The sequence below is a fragment of the Lutra lutra genome, chromosome X, assembly GCF_902655055.1.
Source record: "Lutra lutra chromosome X, mLutLut1.2, whole genome shotgun sequence".
NCBI lineage: Eukaryota > Metazoa > Chordata > Mammalia > Carnivora > Mustelidae > Lutra > Lutra lutra.
In genome coordinates, this window is record NC_062296.1 from 49892684 (window position 1) to 49916927 (window position 24244).

At 36.7% G+C, this 24244-nt stretch overlaps 1 protein-coding gene across 3 annotated transcripts in view; it reads left to right on the top strand.

The window, feature by feature from the left end:
* The window catches only part of LOC125092250 (cationic amino acid transporter 3), a 311497-nt gene that overhangs the window by 155234 nt on the left and 132019 nt on the right, over nt 1-24244 (top strand). For all 3 annotated transcript variants that reach the window (XM_047716623.1, XM_047716624.1, XM_047716625.1), the window contains exons 14-16: nt 12200-12351; nt 15567-15652; nt 19613-19750. In XM_047716623.1, coding sequence (XP_047572579.1) covers nt 12200-12351; nt 15567-15652; nt 19613-19750 — 376 coding nt within the window. The remainder of the gene's footprint in view (nt 1-12199; nt 12352-15566; nt 15653-19612; nt 19751-24244) is intronic.

Here is a 24244-nt window from a genome sequence, read left to right on the forward strand (position 1 = left end):
ATATTTATATGTGTATGTTTATATATACACATACATATGTGCACAGTTATGAATTCATCATTAAAATCAGGTCAGTGAACCTAGTTAACACCCCCAAATGATTCCTTGTGACCTTTTATAATGCCTCCCCCCGCCCAGCACCTCTTTACCAGGCAACCATTGATCATTCATTGATCACTTATGTTACTATAGATGAGTTTATATTTTCCAGAATTTTATATAAATGGAATCAGATAATTTATTCCTTTTAGTGTGACATCTTTAACTCACCATAATTATCTGAGAGTCATCCATGTTGTTATGTCTATCAGTATTCTTTTCTTTCAGGACATCTGTGTGGCTCAGTCGGTTAAACATCTGACTTTGGCTCAGGTCATGACCTCGGGGTCCTGTGATTGGACCCCTGCGTCGGGCTCTGTGTTCAGTGGAGAGTTGGCTTCTCCCTCTCCTTCTGCCCTTCCCTCCGCTTGTGCGTGCGTGCTCTTTCTCTCAAATAAATAAATAAAATCTTTTTAAAAAAATAGTTCATTCCTTTCTGTTGCTGAGTAGTAATCTGTTGTATGGATATACTGCGATTTGTTTATCCATTCATTTGTTGATGGACATTTTAGTTATTTCCTGTTTGGGTCTATTACAAATAAAGTTGCTGTGAATATCCACACACATGTTTTTGTATGGATATATACTTTTTCCTAGTAAATACCTAGAAGTGAAGTGGCTGGTTTGGAAGGTCGGTATATGTTTAACTTTTTAAGAAACTGTCAGGCTGTTTTCAAAAGTAGTTGTAGCAATTTACATTCTCACCAACAATGTATGAAAACTGCCAGTTCCTTCACATCCTGGCCCACACTTAGAATGTTCAGCCTTTTTAATCTTAGTAGGTGCAGAATGGTATCTCATCATGGCTTAAATTTGCATTCTTGTAATAACTAATAACGTTGAACATCTTTCATATGCTTGTCATTTGTGCATCCTTTTTTGTGAAGTGTCTGTTCAGGTCTTTTGCCAATGTAAAAAATTGGGTTGTTTTCTTAATATTAAGTTAGAGATTTCTTTACTCTGTAAACAAGATCTCTTATCAGATATGTGATTTCCAAATATTTTCCGCCCGTCTGTGGTTTGGATTTGCATTATCTTAATACACTTTTTTGAAGAACAGTACTTCTTGGGATACCTGGGTGGCTGAGTTGGTTAAGCTTCAGCCTTCAGCTCAGGTCATGAACTCAGGGTCCTGGGATTGAGCCCTGCATTGGGCTCCCTGCTCATCCAGGAGTCTGTTTCTCCCTGTCCTTGTGCCCCTTCCCTGCTTGTGCTCACTCTCTCACTCTCTCATATCTATATATACATACATGTAGAAGTTCATAATTTAGTGAAGTCTAGTTTATAAGTTTTATCTTTTATGGAGGCTTTGGTGTCATAGCAAAGAAATCTTTGCCTAACCTAGGTCACAAATACTTTCTCTTACATTTTCTGTTAGAAGTGCTTTTGGTTCTAGGTTTTGCATTTAGGTCTGTGATCCATTTGATTTCATTTTTGTATGTCTGTGCATTCTTGGGATAAACCCACTTGGTTATGATGTATTATACTTTTTATATATTGTTGAATTTGTATATGTACTGCTGAAGCAAACACTATGTATTGTTGAATTCAATTTGGTAAAATTTTGTTTAGAATTTTTGCATGTATGTTCATGACAGATATTGAAGTATAACCTCCTTTTCAGTTTTCTGAAAGAGTTTATGTTAAATTGGCATTATTTCTTCCTTAAAGATTTGGTGGATTTAAACAGTGAAACTGTTGGGCCTGGAAGTTTTTTTGGTGGCAGGGTTTTTCACTACGTACTATATACTCAGTCTTTCTCAACAGATATAGTGTTATTTATGTTACTGATTTCTTCTTGAGTGAGATTTGGTAATTTTAGAATTTGTTTTATTGATGATGTCAAATACATTGGCAGAAATTTCTTTATAATATTTCCTTTTTAAACTTTTTAACATTTGTAAAAATCTGTAGTGATATTAACTCTCATTCTTGATATTGGTAATTTGTATCTTCTCATTTTTTTTATTAGTTTGGCTAGAGATTTATCAATTTTACTGATCTTCCAAAAGAAACAGTTATTCATTTCATTGATTGCTGCTTTGAAGTTTATTGTTTCTTTATTATACTTATTTTAGGTTATATTTACTCTTGTTCCTAGAATTCTTTGAGATAGGTTGCTTGGGTGGCTCAGTGGGTTAAGGGTCTGCCTTAAGCTCAGGTGATGATCCCAGGTTGTGGGATCGAGCCCCATATCAGGCTCTCTGCTCCACAGGGAGCCTGTTTCCTCCTCTCTCTCTCTGCCTGCCTCTCTGCCTATTTGTGATCTCTGTCAAAAAAAGAAGAAAAGAAGATGGAAGATGATATGACTGGTTTGAGACTTTTCTCTCTCTCTCTCTCTGTCTTTTGGTAAGAACTTACTACTATTAATTTTCCATGAAGTATCACTTTTTAGCAGCATTCCACAAATTTTCCACCTTCCCTTCCTATTATTGATTTCTAATTTAATTCCATGTGGCCAAAGAAAATGCTTTGTATAATTTGAGGGTTTTTTAAAAATATACTGAGACTTGTATTATAGCCCAGAATATCATATCTTGGTAAATGTTCAGTGTGCACTTGAGAATAAGATATATTTTGCTGTTGTTGTGTGGATTTTTAAGTATAAGGATAATTGTAGATGCTCTTTATCAAGTTGAGGAAGTGGCCCTTATTCTCATCTTTCTGAGATGATAGTTTTTTAAAATCATGAATTGGTGTTGAGTTTTGTGAAATCCTGTTTATGCATTAGTTGATATGATCATGTAATCTTTCTTCTTTAGTCTGCTCTTATGGTGAATTGCAGTGATTATTTTTCAAATATGAAGCAGCTTTAAATTCCTGAAATAAACATCACTTGATAGTGGTGTTACTTCTTTGAATGTATTTATTTTTTCTGTTTGTTAATATATGTTAAGGTTCTTTGCATCTGAATTTGTGAGGGAAATTGGTCTATAGTTTCTGATTTTGTACTGCCTTTGTCTGAGTTTGTTATCAGGGTAATAGTGTCTTGATAAAATGAATTGAGAAGTGTTTGCTCTTCTTTTATGCCTGGAAGATATTGTGTAGAATTGGTGTTAATTTTTTTAAAAGTATTTGGTAGAATTATTCAGTGAAACTATTTTGGCCTGGGACTTCTTTTTCAGGAGTTTTAATTTTTTAAATTTTTTTCATGAGTTTTTAAATTACACATTTAATTTCCTTAGTAGTTGTAGGATTATTCAAGTTATGTATTTTATACTGGTGAATTGTGTTAGTTTTGTGCTTTTGGGGGTATTGGTCCATTTCATCAAACTTGTTAAATTTATGTGTGTGGAATTGCTCATAGTGTTCTCCTGTCCTTTTGACGTATGCAGGGTCTATAATGATATCCTGTTTCGTTCCTGATACTGGTAATTTGAGTCTGGTCTCTCTATTTCTCAGTCACATGGTTGTCAATTTTTATATATATTTTCATTTTTTAATTTGAGTATAATTGACTTCACACCGTTATATTAGTTTCAGGTGTACAACAAAGTGATTTGGTATCTTTATACCATTATGCTTTGGTCATCACAAATGTAGTTACCATCTGTCACCATATAACACTATTACAATATCATTGACTTTATTGATGCTATTCCTTTTATTCCTGTGACTTCATTCCATAACTGGAAGCCTATACCTCCCACTCCCCTTACCCATTTTGCTCATTTACCCGCCTCTTTCCCTTCTGGCAACCATCAGTTATCTGTATTTAGAGGTCTTACTCTGCTTTTTGTTTGTTTATTCCCTTTATTCTGTTTTTAGATTCCACATACATGTGGAATCATGTGGTGTTTGTCTTTCTCTGAATTATTTCACTTGGCATAATACTCTCTAGCTCTCTAGGACCATCTCTGTTGTCACAAATGGCAAGATCTCATTCCTTTTTTATGGCTGCTTAATATTCCATTGTAGGTATATGTACCACAGCTTCTTCATTCATCTATTGATGGACACTTAGGAGGCTTCCATACCTTGGCTATTGTGAAATGTGCTGCAGTCAATGCAGGGGTGCATATATCTTTTGAATTAATGTTTTTTTCCCTTTGGGTCAATATCCACTAGTGGAATTATTGTATTGGATCATATGGTATATCTATTCTTAATTTTTTGAGAAACCTCCATAATGTTTTCCACAGTGGTTGCACCAGTTTACATTCCCATCAATAGTGCACAAAGGTTTCTTTTTCTCTCTTTCCTCACTAACACTTTATATCTTCCAATGTGAACCATTTGACAGCTAGCTCTAGGCTGATATCTCATTGTGGTTTTGATTTGCATTTCCCCGATAATAAGTGATGAGCATCTTTTCTTGTGTTTGTTGGCCATCTTTATGTCTTTTCTGTTATATATTTTTTGAAGAACCAAGTTCACCTTTTCTATTGATTTTTTCTATTGTTTTTGAAAATTTTATTGATTTCTCCTCTTTTTTAAAGATTTTATTTAGTTGTTTATTTATTTGTCAGAGAGGGAGCATGCGTGCGCACGAGAGAGTGCGTGTGCACAAGCAGGCAGAGTGGCAGGCAGAGGCGGAGAGAGAAGCAGGCTCCCTGCTGAGCAAGGACCCTGATACGGGACTTGATCCCAGGACCCTGGGATCATGACCTGAGCCAAAGGCAGCACTTAACCGACTGAGCCACCCAGGCATCCCGGTTTCTGCTCTTTCTAAAAAAATTTATTTATTTTAGAGAGAGAAAAAGAGAGCATGCACATGAGCAGGAGGAGAGTCAGAGGAGGGAGGGAGAGGGAGAGAATCTCAAGCAGACTCTATGCTGAGCAGGGAACCTGACGTGGGGCTTGATCCCAGGACCCTGGGATCATGACCTGAGCTGAAGGCAGATGCTTAACTGACTGAGCCACACAGGCACCCCTGGTCCTAGTGCCTTTTATTTTTACTTTTATTAATTTACTTTGTAGCCTTTTATTGTAAGGAAACTTAGCCATGATTATTACTAATAAAAAAAGAAGGTAGAAACCTGTACACACACATAGACACACACACATACAGCTACAAAGCACAAGAAGCAGGACATAATAGAACTAAAAGAAGAAATAAGGAAGTCCACAATTAGAGTAGGGGACTTCAACATTCTCTTTCAAAAATTCATAGAAATAGGAAAAAACCAGCTAAGATACATACTCAACTCTCAGACTCTGACATTTACAGTAGACTTCATCAAACAGCAGCAGAATACACAGTCTTTCCAGGTGTCCACAGAATATATGCTGAAATAGACCATATTCTGGGCCAAAAAAAACCCCCAAAACCTTAAGAAACTTAAAAGAAGTAAACTGAAAATCAAAATTTGTGGGATGCAGATATAACAGCACTGAGAGGAAAGTTTTTTTTTCTTCTTATCATTAGAAGCTTACATTAGAAAAGAAGAAAAGTTGGGGCACCTGGGTGGCTCAGTTGGTTAAACATCTGCCTTCGGCTCAGGTCATGATTCTAGGGTCCTGGGATCAAGCCCCACATCAGGTTCCTTGCTCAGTAGGGAGGCTGCTTCTCCCTCTCCTGCTCCCCCTGCTTGTGCACCCTCTCTTTGTCAAATAAATATTTTTTTATAAAAGGCACTAGGACCAAAGTCTAAAGGAAGGACACCAGGAATAAGCTTCCAAGAGTTCCTTCCCATTAGAGTTGCACAGGACATGCTTAATTCCTCTAGCAGTAACAACATGTGTGAACCGTTGTTTATCAGGGAGCTCATTAGAGACTAAGTCCCTAAGGCTTTAAATGGGGATGCTCACGTAGGTACCCCTCCCTAGCACATACCAGGATTCCAGATACCATTTTGTTTGTGCAGTCTAGACATAGTGAGCCACCCTTATTATTAGTGGAATGTTTTATATCAGTGTAGGGAACTGTTTACCAGCCAAGTGACCAGATGTCAGCCAAAGGCCAGCTTTGCAAGCAGGCCTTTCTTTTTTTTTAAGCTTTTATTTAAATTCCAGTTAACATTCAGTGTAATATTAGTTTCAGGTGTACAATTTAGTTTCAACACTTCCATATAACACCTGGTGCTCCAAGTATACTCTTTAATCCCCATCACCTGTTCACCCCCCCCCCCCCCCCCCCGCTAACGATTAGTCTGTTTCTTGGTTTGCCTCTCTCTCTCATTCCCCCATGCTCATTTTATTTCTTAAATTACACATGTGAGTGAAATCATACTGTATTTGTGTTTCTGTAACTTATTCCACTTAGTTATAATACTTCGTAGCTCCATCAACAACATTGTAAATGGCAAGATTCATTCTTTTTGATGGCTGAGTAATATTCTGGGGGGGGGGATGCGTGTGTGTTGCCTCTTCTTTATCCATTCATCAGTTGATGGACACTTGGGCAGTTTCCATAATTTGGCTATTGTAGATAATGCTGCTATAAACTTTGAGGTGCATGTATCCCTTTGAATTCATATTTTTGTACTCTTTGGGAAATACCTAGTAGTGCAATTGCTGGATCATAGGGTAGTTCTGTATTTAACTTTTGAGGAACCTCCATACTGTTTTCGAGAGTGGCTGCACCAGTTTGTATTCCCACCGACAGTGTAAGAGGATTCCCCTCTCTTCATATCCTCACCAACACCTGTTGTTTCTAGTGCATAAGAAGGCCTTTCTAAGTATAGGCAATCTTAGCCTTGCTGTGTGTACTCTTTGCTGTACCCTGAGTCATTTACTGAGGTATATATTCTTACCTAAACATAAAGGTATAACTGATGTCTATTTTTTATAATGGTTATAATTTTTGTAAATTAGCATTTCTAAACCCTTGTTAATATGCCTGTTTCAAAATTCTATACATGTGTTTATCTACATTTTTATTTCATTACCTAAATTGCTATTTTCAGCCTCAAAAATCTTGTTTTGCAGTTCTTTTCTTTTATTCTAATATAATTTTAGTATTTTAATCCTTCATCATATCTTTTTCCTCTAGCAGTTGTTTCATCTTTCAATTATATATTGATAAAATACTCTTTTTGCTTTACAGCTAATGGTTTAGTCACGTAGTCTGAAAGAAACAAAGAATGTAAAAGGCCATTGGCTTTCTGGAGGGGTTGTTGAGGGGCCTGTTCCTTTCCTTTAGACCCCTCAGGGTTGAGGGCTCCCGGAAAAAGGTAGAGAGGACATCATGCCTAAGTCACGGATTCCTGAGAGCTCACAGTAGGAGGTGAGGCCTGTGGATAGGGGATGGGTCTGCAGAGAGAAGGGAAAGTCACTGAAAGTGTGGAACTGGTAGAGGCAACAGGGAGCCAGGGACAGAGCCTACCTATACTGAGATATGAAAGCCCTGAGTGGCCTGGTTGGGTGAGTGAAAGGGCTTAAAGAAATGTGGATGGCCTGAGCCATCCTGTCTGCATCACTCTCTGCAGATGGAAAATTTGTAGATGGTGGCATATTCCTGGCAGCAGTTCATATGACTTTATTAGATCCAAATTGTCAGTATTTATTTTGACCACATCTTTAGCATTTGTACAGAACTCTTATGGGAGGAAGAGGAATCAATTAAAATGATTTGTAGTTAACTTGAATTAATGAAAATACTTAATAGGGGAGTTAAATCATTTTCCTTTGAATCACATCTATGACCTTTGTTACTGTGATCCTGAATATTACTTTCACAGGAAGTCAGTAGGATACAGTGGGAAAAACTTGGGATAAACAGACTTGGATTCAAATCTTGAATGCTATTTTTTTTCTCTCTTATGTGTTTTATGGCCTTTCTGAGCCTCAACTGAGAAATGAGTATGATGCGACACACTTTATGCTGTTCATATAAAAATTTAATAAGATAGTGTAAGGTGTTTAGCACACTACTTAGCATAGAACCTATACCCAGTATTTGTAACCTTTCATTACTTTCTTTTTAAAAAAATTTTATTTATTTATTTGACAGAGAGAGAGAGAGCACAGGGAGGGGACGGGGAGAGGGAGAAGCAGGCTTAAGCCCGATGTGGGGGTTGATGGCAGGACCCTGGGATCATGATCTGAGTCGAAAGCAGACACTTAACCAACTGAGCCACCCAGGCACCCCCCCTTTCATTACTAACTCTCCTTATGTTACTGTAAGAAGGAAATGATTCCCTCTTTTCTAAGAACAGTATCTTATATCATGCCATTAAATATTCCACATCTGAAATGTTTGAAGAAAATTTGGGCTTTTATTGGGAACAATGATTTTTACAGTTTTTAAGGTATTTTTCTCCAGAATGGATGACAGGAATGGCCAGAGTTGAGAGCTGCAGTTTCCTTTTATATGGATTTCTGTGTAAAAAAGAAATCTATGTTAAATGATTTATATAGTTGTCTTCTGATATTTGGATAGGAGTTTTTTTCTTTTTCCTCTTTCTTTTTAGGTGTGAAGGAGAATACCAGGAGAAAAGGGATAGTAAAAGTTTAAAAATCAAGCAGAACTTGAGACAAAGTCTTCTGATTCAAGATGGGTTGGCAGAGTATCAAATTGGCAAAAACTAAAGTTTCATTATAGTAGGTGATGCTGGTGGAATTGAAATTTTTGTAGGCACCTACTGACATTTCCAGGTTGACTGCTTCTCTAGCACCTACTCTTTTGGAGGACAAATTGACAGGATCAACATTTAAAGTTATTTATATTTAGCAGTTTTACTCCTTGGTATTTATAGGGGGTACTTCACATGTTTACAAGGATATTTGCCAGAACATTGCTTCTAATAGTGAAACATTGAAAGCATCTTGAGTATCATCAACAGAAGAATAGATACAATAAAATACTATGTGGGAATTTCAAAAGATAAAATAAACCTATATGTAATGAACTCTAAGACATGGTATTGAGAGAAAAAGAAGCAACATTTGCATAACATGTCACTTACATATTTTAAAAACATATGTTTCATATACAGACATGTATATAAGTGTACCAGGAAAGGACTGAAAAGGATAGTTACTAATCTTAGAAGTGTCTCCCTCCAAGAAAGGGACTGGGACAGGGTAGGGGTCCTTGGAAATGTAGCTTTATTTTTACTATTTGCATTTTTAATTTAAAAACTTGTTAAAAGTTTAAAATTCTGATAAAATACACATAACATAAAATTTATCATCTTAACTATTTTTAAGTGTCTAGTTCACTAGTATTAAGCACATTCACATTGTTGTGCCGCCAATCTCCAGGGCCCTCTTTTCATTCTGCAAAACTGAATCTCTGTGCCCACTGAACAATAACTCCTGAGTCCCCCTTCCCCCCAGTCTCTCTTGCATACACTAATCTACTTTCTGTCTCTATGAGTGACTAGTATAGGTACCCCATATTAGTGAAATTATACAGTTTTTGTCTTTTTCTGACTGGTGTATTTCACTTAGCATTATGGTCTCAAAGTTCAGCCATTTTGTAGCCTGTGTCAGAAATTCCTCTCTTTTAAAAGCTGGATAATATTCCATTGTATGTATATACTGCATTTCATTTATTCATTCATCCATTGATGGAGACTTAGGCTACTTCCACCTTTTGGCTATTGCGAATAATGCTGTGAACATGGGTGTACAAATATTTCTTTGGGGGCGCCTGGGTGGCTCAGTCGTTAAGCCTCTGTCTTTGGCTCAGGTCATGATTCCAGGGTCCTGGGATCAAGCCCTGCATTGGGCTCCCTGCTCAGCAGGAAGCCTACTTCTCCCTCTCCCACTCCCCCTACTTTTGATGCGTCTCTCTCTGTCAAATAAATAAATTTTTAAAAGTCTTACAAATATTTCTTGAGACCCTGTTTCAGTTATTTTGGGTTTATACCCAGAAATAGAATTACTGGATCATAAGGTAATTCTGTTTCTAAATTTTTAAAAAAAGATTTTATTTATTTATTTATTTATTTGACAAAGATGACAAGTAGGCAGAGAGGCAGTCAGAGAGAAGGAAGCAGGCTCCCCGCTGAGCAGAGAGCCCAATGTGGGGCTCCATCCCAGGACTCTGGGACTGTGACCTGAGCTGAAGGCAGAGGCTTTAACCCACTGAGCCACCCAGGTGCCCCTGTTTCTAACTTTTTAAATGATTTTATTTATTTATTTGAGAGAGAGAAAGAGAGAGAGAGAACATGAGAGGGGAGAGGGTCAGAGAGAGAAGCAAATTCCCCACGAAGCTGGGAGCCCAATATGGGGGATTGTGACCTGAGCTGAAAGCAGAGGCTTAACCACCTGAGTCACTCAGGTGCCCACTGTTTCTAATTTTTTAAAGAAATTGCTGTATTGTTTTCCATAATGGCTACATCATTTTACATTATCCACCAACAGTGCACAAGGTTTCCAATTTTTTCACATCCTTGCCAGCACTCGTTTTGTTTGTTTGTTTTGATAGTAGCTATCCTAATGTGTGTAAGATGGTATTCCATTGTGGTTTTGATTTGCATTTCCTTAATGATTTGTGAAGTTGATTATCTTTTTATGTGATTATTATCATTTGTGTATCTTTTTTGGAGAAATATCTGTTCAAGTTATTTGCCAGTTTTAAATCAGGTTGTTTGCTTTTTGTTGTTGAGTTTTAGGAGCTCTTTATATATTTGGATATTAAACCTATATCAGATATGATTTGCAGATATTTTCTCCATATTATTCCATATATAGCCAATTTCACTCTATTGTATCCTTTAATACACAAAAGTTTTTAAATTTAATGTAGTCCAGTTTATCTATTTTTGTTTTTGTTACCTCTGATCTTGGTATCATAACAAAGAAATTATTACCAAATCCAATGTTATAAAGATTTCCCCCTATGTTTTCTTTTTTTATGATTTTATTTGTCAGAGGGAGAGAGAGCACAGGCAGGGGGAAAAGCAGGCAGGGGGAAAAGCAGGCAGAGGGAGAAACAGGCTTCCAACTGAGTAAGGAGCCTGGTGTGAGACTTGATCCCAGGACTCAGGATCATGACCTGAGCCAAAGGCAGACACTTAACTGACCGAGCCACTCAGGCCTCCCTCCCCTATGTTTTCTTCTAAAAATTTTATACTTTAGTTCTTCTTCTTAGGTCATTTAATCCATTTTCAGTTCATTTTTGTATGTGGTAAATATAAATGTCCAATTTCATTCTTTTGCATATGGATATCCATTTGTCCCAACACCGTTTGTTGAATAGACTGTGCTTTCCATACTGAATGGTCTTGACATCCTTGTTGAAAATCATTTGATTATGTATGTGATTTTATTTCTGAACTCTGTTTTATTCCATTGGTATATATATCTATCTTTATGCCAATACGACACTGTTTTGATTACCTTTGTAGTAAATTTTGAAAACAGGAATTGGTAGTCTTTCAGCTTTGTTTGGAGTCCCTTGTGATTCCATACGAACCTTAGTTCACAGTTTTCCATTTCTGCCAAAAATCTCACTGAGATTTTCATAAAGTTTACATTTAATCTTGAGATTGCTTTGGTAGTATTGGTTCATAACAATATTAAGTCTTCCAGTCCATGAACTATTTGCATTTTTAAATAATCAGAATATACTGGTATACTGTTTGTGTAGTCAAGCATAAATAAATTTTTTAAAAGGAGTTTTTGGCAGAGGGAACTGGTAAGTTTTTTTTTTCTCTTTCAGTTTTGTTGAGATATAATTGTCATTCAGCACTATATAGGTTTAAGGTGTCTATCATAATGGCTTAAGGTGGTCAAGAGGTACATACTTTCAATTTGAAGATAAATACTGGGGATGTAATATACACATGACTATAGGTAACACTACTCTACGGTATATTTGAAAGTTACTAAGAGAGTAGATCCTAAAAGTGCTCATCACAAGGGACTAGTAAATTTCTAATGTCAGTTCATGTGTCTTTACTGGATCTCATGTTCCAATTTTTATAAATTGGCATCAGTTCTAGAAGCAAAAGGATAAATTAAATATTAGGATAGAGATGATTATCTGACTAAAGATGTTCATGATAAGAAAATGTTTATGAATTGAATTGAAATTAAATTAAATCATTGTTAACAAATAGGCTTATTTAGACATTTGGTGATATTACCTAAGCTCAGATACAGTTTTATCTTGCATGTTTTGCTTATTCTCAAATAAACTTTAGTCCCATTGATCAAAAACCAGTTATTCTATTCATGCCATTTAAAATTGTGTCTCATTGAACAGAGAGGCTGTTGGGTTCTATTTCATGAAGATTATCTGTGAACATTTTAAGTCATCAGAAGATATTGGAAAAGCTCTACTGCTCCACATTGACATGCTTTTACAAAGAAAGGAAGAACTGCTTGCCAAGGAGAAGATTGAAGAAATCATTTTAGGTCAGTAGGATTTCTGCAGGTTTCATTCTTTTTTTTTACTTTTTTAAAAAAGATTTTATTTAGTTGTCAAAGAGAGGAAGAAAGAGTACACTAGCTGGGGGAGCCGCAGGCAGAGGGTGAAGGAGGCTCCCCGCTGAGCAGGGAGCCCAAAGTGGGATTCCATCCCAGGACCCTTAGATCATGACCTGAGCCAAAGACAGACACTTAACTGACTGAGCCAACCAGGCATCCCTTCTGCAGGTTTTAGAAAGGTGTTAATATGCGTGTAATTCTTAGATGCCAGAACAGTGGCAAAATTCTTAGGTCAGTGGATCCCTTTTTCTCGCTTGCTTTTTTTCTTCCTAATAACCATTAGCTGTAACACCTCATTGATTCAGATTCCACAGGCTAGAATGAGAAACAGCAAAAATAGCAAAACATCAACAAAAACAGAAAACCTCTGAGCTTGAAACTCTTGTATAGTGAAGAATTGTAAGGTTAGAGGCCTAATTTCATGATTTCAGTGTGATCTCAAGTAAGCTGTGTGCCTTCTGGCAAGTTAATAACATCTCTGGATCTTCTTTCTAACTATGAAACAGAGGTTGTGAAATAGATTCCTAGTTTTTAACTTCCTTTTTAGCCCCAGCATCTTTTTTTCATGTAATCTTATATGAACCCTGTCCCAAATAAAATAGAATTTCTCTGTTAAAGCAGGAATGTAGAACCAAATTTCAGCATTCCCTTAACCTCTAGCTCTCTGTAGAACTCTATACCCTGAAGAACATAGTATGATCCCTTTCTTGGAAAATATGATCCTTTCTTGGAAAATTCTCACCCTAATACGTCCTTCTAATTGTACACATATAAAGAGATAGAACAGGAGTGATAGTTACTAAATGTTAATACTGGGATTTATTCTGAGTGATGACAAAAAGTCACCTAAAAGCAAAAAGCTTTCTTTTATTTTTTTTTCAAGATTTTTAAAATTTATTTATTTTTATTTGACAGAGATCTCAAGTAGGCAGAAAGGCAGGCAGAGAGAGAGGAAGGGAAACAGGCTCCCTGCTGAGCAGAGAGCCCGACGTGGGGCTCAATCCCAGGACCCTGAGATCATGACCTGAGCCGAAGGCAGAGGCTTTAACCCACTGAGCCACTCAGGCGCCCCTCTTTTTTTTTTTTTTTTTTTTTTAAGATTTTATATATTTTTCGGGAGAGAGAGAGAGCAAGAGAGAGGGACAGGAGGAACAGAGGGAGAGAGACAAGCAGACTCCATGCTGAGCATGAGCCTGATATGGGGCTTGATCTCATGACCTTGAGAACATGACCATAGGCAAAATCAAAGTTGGATGTTCAGCTGATTGAGCTACTCAGGCTCCCCTGCTTTCTTTTATTTTACCAGATTTCTTGAATTTTTCCAAATATGTATCATGGTTTTATAAAAATCAGAGAGATTTTTTAAAAGATTTTATTTATTTATTTGACAGAGAGAGATCACAAGTAGGCAGAGATGCAGGCAGGGTTGGGGGGGGTGAAGCAGGCTTTCTGCCCAATGCAGGGCTGGATCTCAGAAACCTAAGATCATGACTTGAGCCGAAGGTAGAGGCTTAACCCACTGAGCCACCCCGATGCCCTGTGATTGATTTTTTTCAAGTGGAAATCTTTCGAGTAGATAATCTCTAAGAGCCTTTGAACTCTAAATTCTGTGAGCCATATTTTATTGATAATGTGCTCCCTACAGACCCTTGCTAGGAATCCAGTTATTTTTAGACCCAATTTTGATAAGTTTGATTATCTGGTTTTCTACCTCTTAGCATTTTAATGGTAGCATATTAAAAGAGAGAAAAGTTCTATATGGAAATACATAGATAATCTGGCCACAAGGGAGGAGAAAACTACAAATTTTATGAAACAGTTTCAAATATTTTTAAAGATAAAATAGTTTGTACTATATAATTGTTCCCAAAGTCATCACTGTGGTATAATAGTGCAATAAAATACACGAGTTGTTAGTGTTATTACCTTGAATGGGCAAGCAAAGATTAAATTGTGCTTCAGAAAACCAGAAAGTATGTTTGGAAAAACATAATTTAGGGGCGCCTGGGTGGCTTAGTCGGTTAAGCATCGACTGTTGATTTCGGCTCAGGTCATGATCTCAGGGTGTGAGATCAAGCCCCCATGTCAGGTTGCATGCTCAATGGGGAGTCTGCTTTTCTTTCTGTCCCTCTCCCTTTGCACCTTCCCTTGCTCATGCTCTATTGTTCTCATTGACATAAATAAATCTTTAAGAAAAGAAAAACCTAATTTATAAAACATAATTTTTAGAAAAATTAAGAACTTTAATAAAATAATTTAGCGTTTTCAAAATAAAAAATGTTTTATTTTTAATGAAAGTTAATTGTCAGCTAACTAGAAAATGTGTTTATCCAGAATGACTAATTTTCCTAAGATTATAGTTAATCAGTTTCACTGTGATACTGAATTATGAACTTATACTCTCAAAGTCATGTAATATTTTAAGTAGGTACATTGAATAGCATTTTACTCTGATGTGAGTAATTTTATCTAAGCCATGGAACAAATTATGTCTCTTGACTGTGCTGGGAGTTCAGAGACTCTTAGTGTTCTTATCAAGACTTTTGTGGAAATCAGTAGTGCCAAAGGGTGGAAGAGAAGTGGATATAGAATTCTATTATAGTTTAAACTTTACCTTAATGTGTACTAATGTATTTGAACCCTGTAAGTGTCTAGACCAGAAACAATCAGACATGAGTTACAATTTAAAGTAATAAAGTTAATGCGTAAACATGGTCTTAAAGTATTTTACAAAGGCTTTAAGGTATAATTGGCCTTTCTTGTGAACTTGGTCTGATCTTGTTAGTACATAGTAATATAAACACTTCTTATTAACGATTTTTAGCATTGCTATCTGTTCATTCAGAATAACATTAAAGTACCAGGTGATGATCAAATTTGGAACATGGAAAATACGTTAAAAGGAGACTAAGCTGGGAAACTATCACAAATTGATAGGTGAATTACTGTGATTCTAGCAAACTCTGATTGTATTATATAATTAGTTTTGCTAGTAAACCTAAAATTGATGATGAAAACCTGTCTGAATGTGATTGTGTTTATAGCCATTACTTAAAGATTATAGGTTCTGAATATAGTTAGTGCTCTTATTTAATGTAATAGATCTTGATTTTTGGTTTTAGAACTTTGGTTTTTATTTTCAGGTCACCAAACAGGAAGACAATTGACAACAGATTTAGTGGGCTGTTTACACAACATTCTGTGGAGAAAAGCTGCCAGAAGTTTTGAGGTTTGGGAAAAATCTATTTTTTTCATTCTTTATATTCTTTCTCTACCCTAACAAATAAATGTGTTCACTATAAAAATCATAGAGCATCAAATATTTTAATAATCTGTCTGTTTAGGTACCATCTATGTCTTAAATATTCATAGGCATTGAAAATACTTTGATATTGTGGTGATAGATACTTATCATTATACATTTGTGTAAGCCCATAGAATACACTACACCAGGAGTGAACCCTAATGTAAACTCTGGACTTTGGGCGATTAATGCATGTCCATGTAAGTTCATCAGTTGTAGTAAATGTACTACTTTGGTAGAGGATGTTGATAAAGTGGGAGTCATGTGTGAGGGCAGGATGCATATAGCCAATCTCTGTACATTCTCTGCAGTTTTGCTGTGAACCTAAAACTGCTCTTAAAAAAGTTGTGCAATTAAAAAATGCCAAAAAGTGGTAATATTTTTCCTCTTTACAAAACAATCCAAGTTTACTGTGGGAAAAATTGAACTTGAGATGAGGTTTTTGTTGTTGGTGTTTTAGAAAGTAAAGAATAGGGGCACCTGGCTGGCTCAATTGGTAGAGCATGTGACTCTTGATCTTGGGATCATGAGTTCAAGCCCCATGTTGGGTGTAGAGTTTACCTAAAAAAAAAAGAAAGAAAAAAAAACAAAGTACAGTTAAGAGCACAGGCAATAATTTCTCAGACATCGGCTCTAGCAGCATTTTTCTAGACATGTCTCTTGAGTCAAGGGAAACAAAAGCAAAAATAAACTATTGGGAGTGCATCAAAATAAAAAGTTTCTGCACAGCAAAGGAAACAGTCCACAAAACTAAAAGGCAACCAGTTGAACAGGAGATGTTTGCAAATGGCAGATCCAATAAACGGTTAGTATCTAAAATACATGAAGAACCGATACAACTCAACACCCCCCCCCAAAATAGTCCAGTTAAAAAATGGGCAGAAGACATGAACCTCAAAATCAATTAAATATCCAGCATTAAGAAAATAATTGTATATTAACTTAATTGAATGTTAAACATTCCTTAAATTGACAACTGTGAAGACTCCATAGTAATATAGATTAATATTTACAAAATAAAGTCAAATGGAAAGAATGGAACATGAAACTCGTATAAGCTATGATTGTAACTATATACAAATACAAAAGGACAAAGTTAAAATGGAGTGTAGAAAAACGAAAATAGCTGTATTAGCATGGTAAATTACGGATATTCTTTTAAAAATTTTTATTATTTTGAAATCATTTTTATTAACATATAATGTATTATTTGCCCCAGGGGTACAGGTCTGTGATTCATCAGGCTTACACACTTCACAGCACTCATCATAGCACATACCCTCCCCAGTGTCCATAACCCAACCACCCTACTCCCCCACATCCCCCAGCAACCCTCAGTTTGTTTTGTGAGATTAAGAGTCTCTTATGTTTTGTCTCCCTCCTAATCCCATCTTGTTTCATTTTTCCATCCCTACCCCCCACAACCCCCTGCCGCCTCTCAAATTCCTCATATCAGGGAGATCATGATAATTGTCTTTCTCTGATTGACTTATTTCGCTCAGCATAATACCCTCTAGTTCCATCCACGTTGTTGCAAATGGCAAGATTTCATTTATCATTTTTTTAATTAATTTTTTAGTGTTCAGTTAGCATATAGTTACATCATAAGATTGTGTCGAAGTGTTCAGTGATTCATTAGTTGCATATTCAGTAACTAAAATTGTATTTTGAGTTTTCTAGGGTGGTTCACCACCCCTCAGACTTTTCATCCCACATGTGAAATATCTTTTTTTTAAATTTTATTTATTTATTTTGACAGAGAGAGATTACAAGTAGGCAGAGAGGCAGGCAGAGAGAGAAGGGGAAGCAGGCTCCCTGCGGAGCAGAGAGCCTGATGTGGGGCCTGATCCCAGGACCCTGAGACCATGACCTGAGCTGAAGGCAGAGGCTTTAACCCACTGAGCCACCCAGGCGCCCCATGAAATATCTTTTTTAAAAAATTTTACTGAGGTATAATTGACACAAGTATAAGTGTACAATGTGATGATTTGATTAGGTATATGTATACGTTGTGAAAGAGTTCTAATCATTGATTTAATTAACATACTCATCACCTTTTTTTTAGTGAGAATACTTAAGTTCTATTCTCTTAGCAAAATTCAGTTATACAACCAAGTATAACTGTAGTCAGCTATAGCCACTATGTCATACTTTAGATCTTCAGACCTTTTTCATTTTATAACTGAAAATTTGTACCCTTTTACCAACCTCTCCCCATTTCCCCTACCCTTGAGCTCCTCCCAACCACTATTCTACTCTCTGTTTCTAGGGTTTAACTTTTTTTTTTCCAGGTTCTACATGTAAGTGATAACATGAAATATTTGTTTTTCTTTGTCTGGTTTATTTCACCTAGCATACTAATCCTCCAGCTTCATCCCTGTCACAAATGGCAGGATGCCCCTCTTTTTATGGCTGAATAATATTCCATCGTGTACCTATACCATATTTTCTTTGTCCATTCATCAGTAAATGAATACTTAGGTTGTTTCCTTACCTTAGCTGTTGTGGATATTGCTGCAGTGAACATGGGAGTAGAGATATCTCTTTTAAATAAGGACATAGGATTGCTGGATCATATGGTAGTCTAATTTAGATTTCTTGAGAAACCTCCATACTGTTTTCTGTGGTAACCCTACTACCATTTTACATTCCCACCAACAGTGTACAGTGTTTCCCTTTTCTCCACATCTTCACTAGCATTTGTTATCTCTTGTCTTTTTGATGACACCAACTCTAATAGTTATGAGGTGATATCTCATTGTGGTTTTGATTTGCATTTTCCAGATGATTAGTAGTGTTGAGTACCTTTTCTTCTACCTGTTGACCATTTGTATGTCTTTTTTTTTTTTATTTTATTTTTTATAAACATATATTTTTATCCCCAGGGGTACAGGTCTGTGAATCGCCAGGTTTACACACTTCACAGCACTCACCATAGCACATACCCTCCCCAATATCCATAACCCCACCCCCCCTCTCCCAACCCCCCTCCCCCCCATTTGTATGTCTTTTTTAAAAGATTTATTTATTTATTTGAGAGAGAGAGCATGAGCAGGGGGAGGGGCAGAGGGAGAGAGGATAGAGAGAATCCTCAAGCAGACTCCCAGCTGAGCATGGAGCCCAGCCTGGGCCTTGATCTCACAACCCTGAGATCATGACCTTGAGCCAAAATCAAGAGTTGAATGCTTGGGGCACCTGGGTGGGTCCGTTGGTTAAGCATCTGCCTTCTGCTCAGGTCATGATCCCAGGGTCCTGGGATCGAGCCCCATATTGGGGGGGGGTCCCTGCTCAGTGGGGAGCCTGCTTCTCTCTCTCCTGCTCCCCCTGCTTGTGCTTGCTCTCTTTCTGTCAAATAAATAAATAAAATCTTAAAAGAAAATCAAATGCTTAACTGACTGAACCATTCAGGTGCCCCTGTATGTCTTCTTTGGAAAAATGTCTATTTGGGCCCTTTCCCCATTTTAAATGTTTTTTTTTTCTTCTTATTTTTCTTTTTCTTTTCTTTCTTTCTTTCTTTTTTTTTTTTTTTTTTTACTATTGAGTTGTAGGAGTTTTTTGTAGATTTTGGATATTAACCCTCTGTTGAATATGTGGTTTACAAATATTTTCTTCCATTCCATAGGTTTCCTTTTAACTTTGTTGATGGTTTCTGTGAAATTTCTAATATGGGGAAAGAAGAGAGAATATTGGTTTCCACTTAATCTGTAACTTAATGCTGATCTAGACAGATCATAAGATGAACTTAGAACTCAACTAGAGAGGGTATTGTATTTTGGTTGCCTAAAAAAAAATACAATTTTTTGTTTTTTTCTAGAGATGACTTAGAAAAATTAAGGTCAAAATAGAGATATCTCTGTAATTGTATTACTTCTTTTCAATTTTTAGGTACAAAATTATGCTGATGCGCTAAACTGGTACTATTATTCTCTGAGATTTTACACTGCTGATCAAACAGATCTGGACTTGGCCAAGCTGTGGAGGAACATGGCTTCCTGTTACCTGCATTTGAAACAACTTGATAAGGTCCTTTCATTTATCTTTTTTCAAAGGCAGGATGTGTTATGTGTAGTGGTGGAGAGATAGATACAGTTTGGTGTGTCTTCTTGGCTACGAGGTTAAGATATCTGAGAGTTACTTCATATAAGATAAGCTCAAATTGGTATTTTCCTGATTTGTACATGGTAAACATGACCGATTGGGACTTCCCAGAAAGAGAGAATTGGAAAAACCATTAATTCTATTACTTACTGGCTTTTTTGGGCACCCTCTTCTGAAAAGTAATAGATCATTGGAACTTCTGAACAAAGTTGTCTGCCACTAACCATCTGCAGTATTGTCCTTTGAAGCAGACTAAAGTATAAGATAAACTTTGATTGGTCAGACATTCATTGTGGAAAAAACTCAGATAAAATGGTCATTCTTTTATGTACTGCATTACCTATTGCCTGTCCAACTGCTTTAGAAAATGTTTAGCAACTGATTGTTTTTCAGAACAAAATTCTAGGAGGTGAATGAGATAAAAACTCACTTAAGGATGAAGCCATTCATACGTCCCAGAGCAATTCGGGCATTTCTTGTTTTGGGTATCATGTAGTATGCACTTAAGTGGGGAACGGTATTGGCTTGTGGAAGGACAAGTGAGAAGGACAAGTGTGGACCCAGATAAAATATGAAGGCTTTTATTGGTTTTCAGGTTTTAATGACAAGTTTAGGGTAAAATATATGATTACTGGTTATCATTCCAGACATTTTCTTTTGAGTTTTTGTTTACTTTGAAGGGTTGTCTATTTGACTAAATACTTCAAATTTTCTTTCAATGGAATATTTACCATTTAGTTTGTATAATAAAAATTTATAGTTCTAGAAGAGAAGCTGAAATGTTACTTAGATCATGATATTTCAGCACAGCCTAGCATTTAAGTGTTTCAGAAAGATAAGTGACACTACTGTTTAAAGACCTGAAAAAAAGATTATTGCACAGGTTTCATTACTTAATTCATTATATTTCTGCATAGGATGCCATTATCTATTTCAGAAAGATAGTTGCTTACTGCTTACTTAAAGACATAAAGATGGTGATCAGAAAGTTACTGTAACTTTGATAATTTATGTTGGCCTGGTATTTTGGGAAGGACCTGGACTTGGAGACAGACATGCCATTTGGATGAATGCATTTTCAGGCCAAGAAAGGGTATCTGTTCTGCTGTCTGTTCAACTAATGGAGATAGAGTACAGCCCAAGACACTGTGATAGTCTTTGAGGTTACGGACATGAGCAAGACATAGTTGCCTTTGATTCAACCAAGCAGCTAGCCTCAGGGTATCCTAATGGGCAGATCTTTAAAGATTTTATTTATTTATTTGAGAGAGAGAGAGAAAGAGTGAGAGTGCACACATGAGTGGGGATTGGTTAAGGTCAAGGGAGAGGGAGAAGCAGACTCCCCATTGAGTAGGGAGCCCAACTTGAGGCTCGATCCCAGGACCCTGAGATCATGACCTGAACCAAAGGTGGATGCTTAACCAGCTGAGCCACCCAGGCATCCCTAGAATATGAGGCTGTATTTAAGAGTGGTGGTCAGGGATAAGGGGCCAGGCTGGGGTGCAGAACTGAAGTTAGTAGATACAGTCTTTCAAGACTTGAAGCAGTGCTGTGTCTTTTTAAGTAGTCTCTATACCCAGTGTGGGGTTTGAACTCATGATGCTGAGATCAAGAGTCACATGCTCCACTGACTGGGCAAGCCAGGCACCCTGCAACACAGTGCTGCTGCTTCTTTTTTTAATTAATTATTATTAACATATAATGTGTTATTTGCCCCAGGGGTACAGGTCTGTGAATCATCAGGCTTATACTTTTCATAGCACTCACCATATCACATACCTTCCCCAATGCCCATAACCCAACCACCCTCTCCCTACCCTCCCATCCCCCAGCAACCCTCAGTTTGTTTTATGAGCTTAAGAGTCTCTTATGGTTTGTCTCCCTCCTGATCCCATCTTGTTTCATTTTTTCCTTCCCTAATCCCTGAAATCCCCACCCTGCCTCTCAGATTCCTCATATCAGAGAGATCATATGATAATTGTCTTTCTCCATTTGACTTATTTCACTCAGCATAATACCCTCTAGTATTATGGCATATATGTATTTGCATCCGTGTCATTGCATATGGCAGGATTTCTTTTGATGGCTGCATAGTATTCCAGTGTGTGTGTGTGTGTATATACATACCACATCTTCTTTATCCATTCATCCATTTATCCATTTATACATTCATCTGTTGATGGGACATCTAGGTTCTTTCCATAGTTTGGCTATTGCGGACATTGCTGCTATAAATATTTGGTTGCACGTGCCCCCTCGGATCACTACATTTGTATCTTTAGGGTAAATACCCAGTAGTGCGATGGCTGGGTCATAGGGTAGCTCTATTTTCAACTTTTTGAGGAACCTCCATGCTGTTTTCCAGAGTGGCTGCACCAGCTTGCATTGCCACCAACAATGTAGGAGGGTTCCCCTTTCTCTGCGTCCTCTCCAACATCTGTTGTTTCCTGACTTGTTAATTTTAGCCATTCTGAAACAGTGCTTCTTAAGTCTCCTCTAACTAAGGTCAGGTTTGATCTTAGAGCCTAATATAATTTGGAGTTCAAATGGTATTAGTAGTGAGAAGGAGAAGAGGAGAGCGGGAAACCAGGCATGTCCTAAGAGTGTATACACAGTGTATGATTCTATCATTTAAGGCCAGATTGGTGGTGAAGCCCAAAGTTATTCTTAGTAAGCTTGAGGTAACCTTTTTGATTACTGTTAGTGTATTTTTCTCTTTCATCCTTCCTGTCTTGAACTTAGCAGACAATGACTCGGTACCCTCCATATGTAAGGAGTACTTTCCTTTGCAATAAGAAGGGTGAAAAGAAATTATACAGTCCATTTTATTTTACTGTTTTACTATTCCCACCTTCCCTTGTTAATTTTCATTGTCTGCTTTTTTTTCACTCCTTCCCTTGAGCTATTTGAATACTGTTCAGAAAAAATTATGACACCACATTTACTGGATCTGCTTAAATTGCATGGTTTTTCAGCTAGGTAGTCAATAAAACTGACTTTTATTAACTTTCTGTCATACTCCTCACAATGGTGATTCCAAAGTTTGTTTTCCTTAAGCCATCATACCTTACCCTTCCTGTTAGCAAAAAAACTTTATCTATAGTTTTCTGAATTTGTAGCCACTTATATAAACTGCACCAACTTCTCCTTTCTTTACCCTTCCTTTCTTCTTTTAATCTCTTAGAAGGAACTTTCTCTGGGGACCTTCTTTACAAATCTCAACTCTAACTCTTTAATATTTCTCTCTCAACTGTTTCTTTCCCCATCACTACAATTATTTTGACATCTATTTAATTCAAAAACTCTCCTTCAGTCTTGTCATCCTACTCAAATTACATTTCTCTCTTTGTCCTTCCTTTCACCAAACTTTTTAAGCTAAAATTACAGCTGATAGTTTTTCAGTGCCCACTTATTAAAAAATATGTATTGACTATCTACTATACGTTAAGTACTGTCCTAGGCATTGGAATATAGCAGTTTATCATTCTACTAGGAGAGACAGAAAATCAAAAGATGAATATTATGGTATATTACAGAGGTCAGTGAAATTTCTGTGAAGAATTACATAGTAAACATTTTAGGTTTTCTACACCATACAGTCTCTGTTTTAAGTATTCAAGTCTGCCGTTGAACCATGAAAACTGCCATTGTCTAATAAAACTTTATTCTAGTTTATATACCTGACTTAGCCCCCTATCAGATTGCGACCTTGAGACAGAAACCATATCTTATCTTTATTTTCCCTGACAGCTGGCATAGAGCCTAATGTTTAGTCATAGAGACTCAATAAACACCTGTCAGTTTCTTGTGATTAAAGGAATTGCCTTTGTTCATGCTGTTTCTTTCCTTGCTACTGTGGATAATTGGAAACTAAAAGTGAGGAAGATCTATGTTTGATTATCAGAACTGAAGGAGATTACACTATTTTAGAAATCACCGCATTATTCTCTCTGTAACTCAGTTCCTTTCCTTTGGCAAGAAGGAAACACATTTTGTTTTATTCTGCTTTGAAATAAAATATTAAATCATAAGTCAGAAGTTAATTTGGGTGGGTTGAAGGAGTTGGAGAATGAATTCCTCTGAATTCTTAGTAGATTATGTTACAGATTCATTAGTTCATACATTTAGCAACATCCCTTTGAGATAACAATGCTAGATATAGGAAATTTCTTTGGTTTATTTTCAGTCATATAAATGTAAATTTTTCATTGCCATTATCCATTGAGAGTATCTCCAGTACTTTATATGAGACATTATTAAACTATGTAGTTTCATAGACATCATCTCTGCCTTTGGGGAGTTTATAGTACCTTAAGTCTGGTATCTTAATTTTATTACATTATTTTTGAGAATTTTTAAGTGGTTTGTGTAAGTCAGGCTTGTATAGACAGACTTAGTACAGGGGAAATGAGCTTGGGT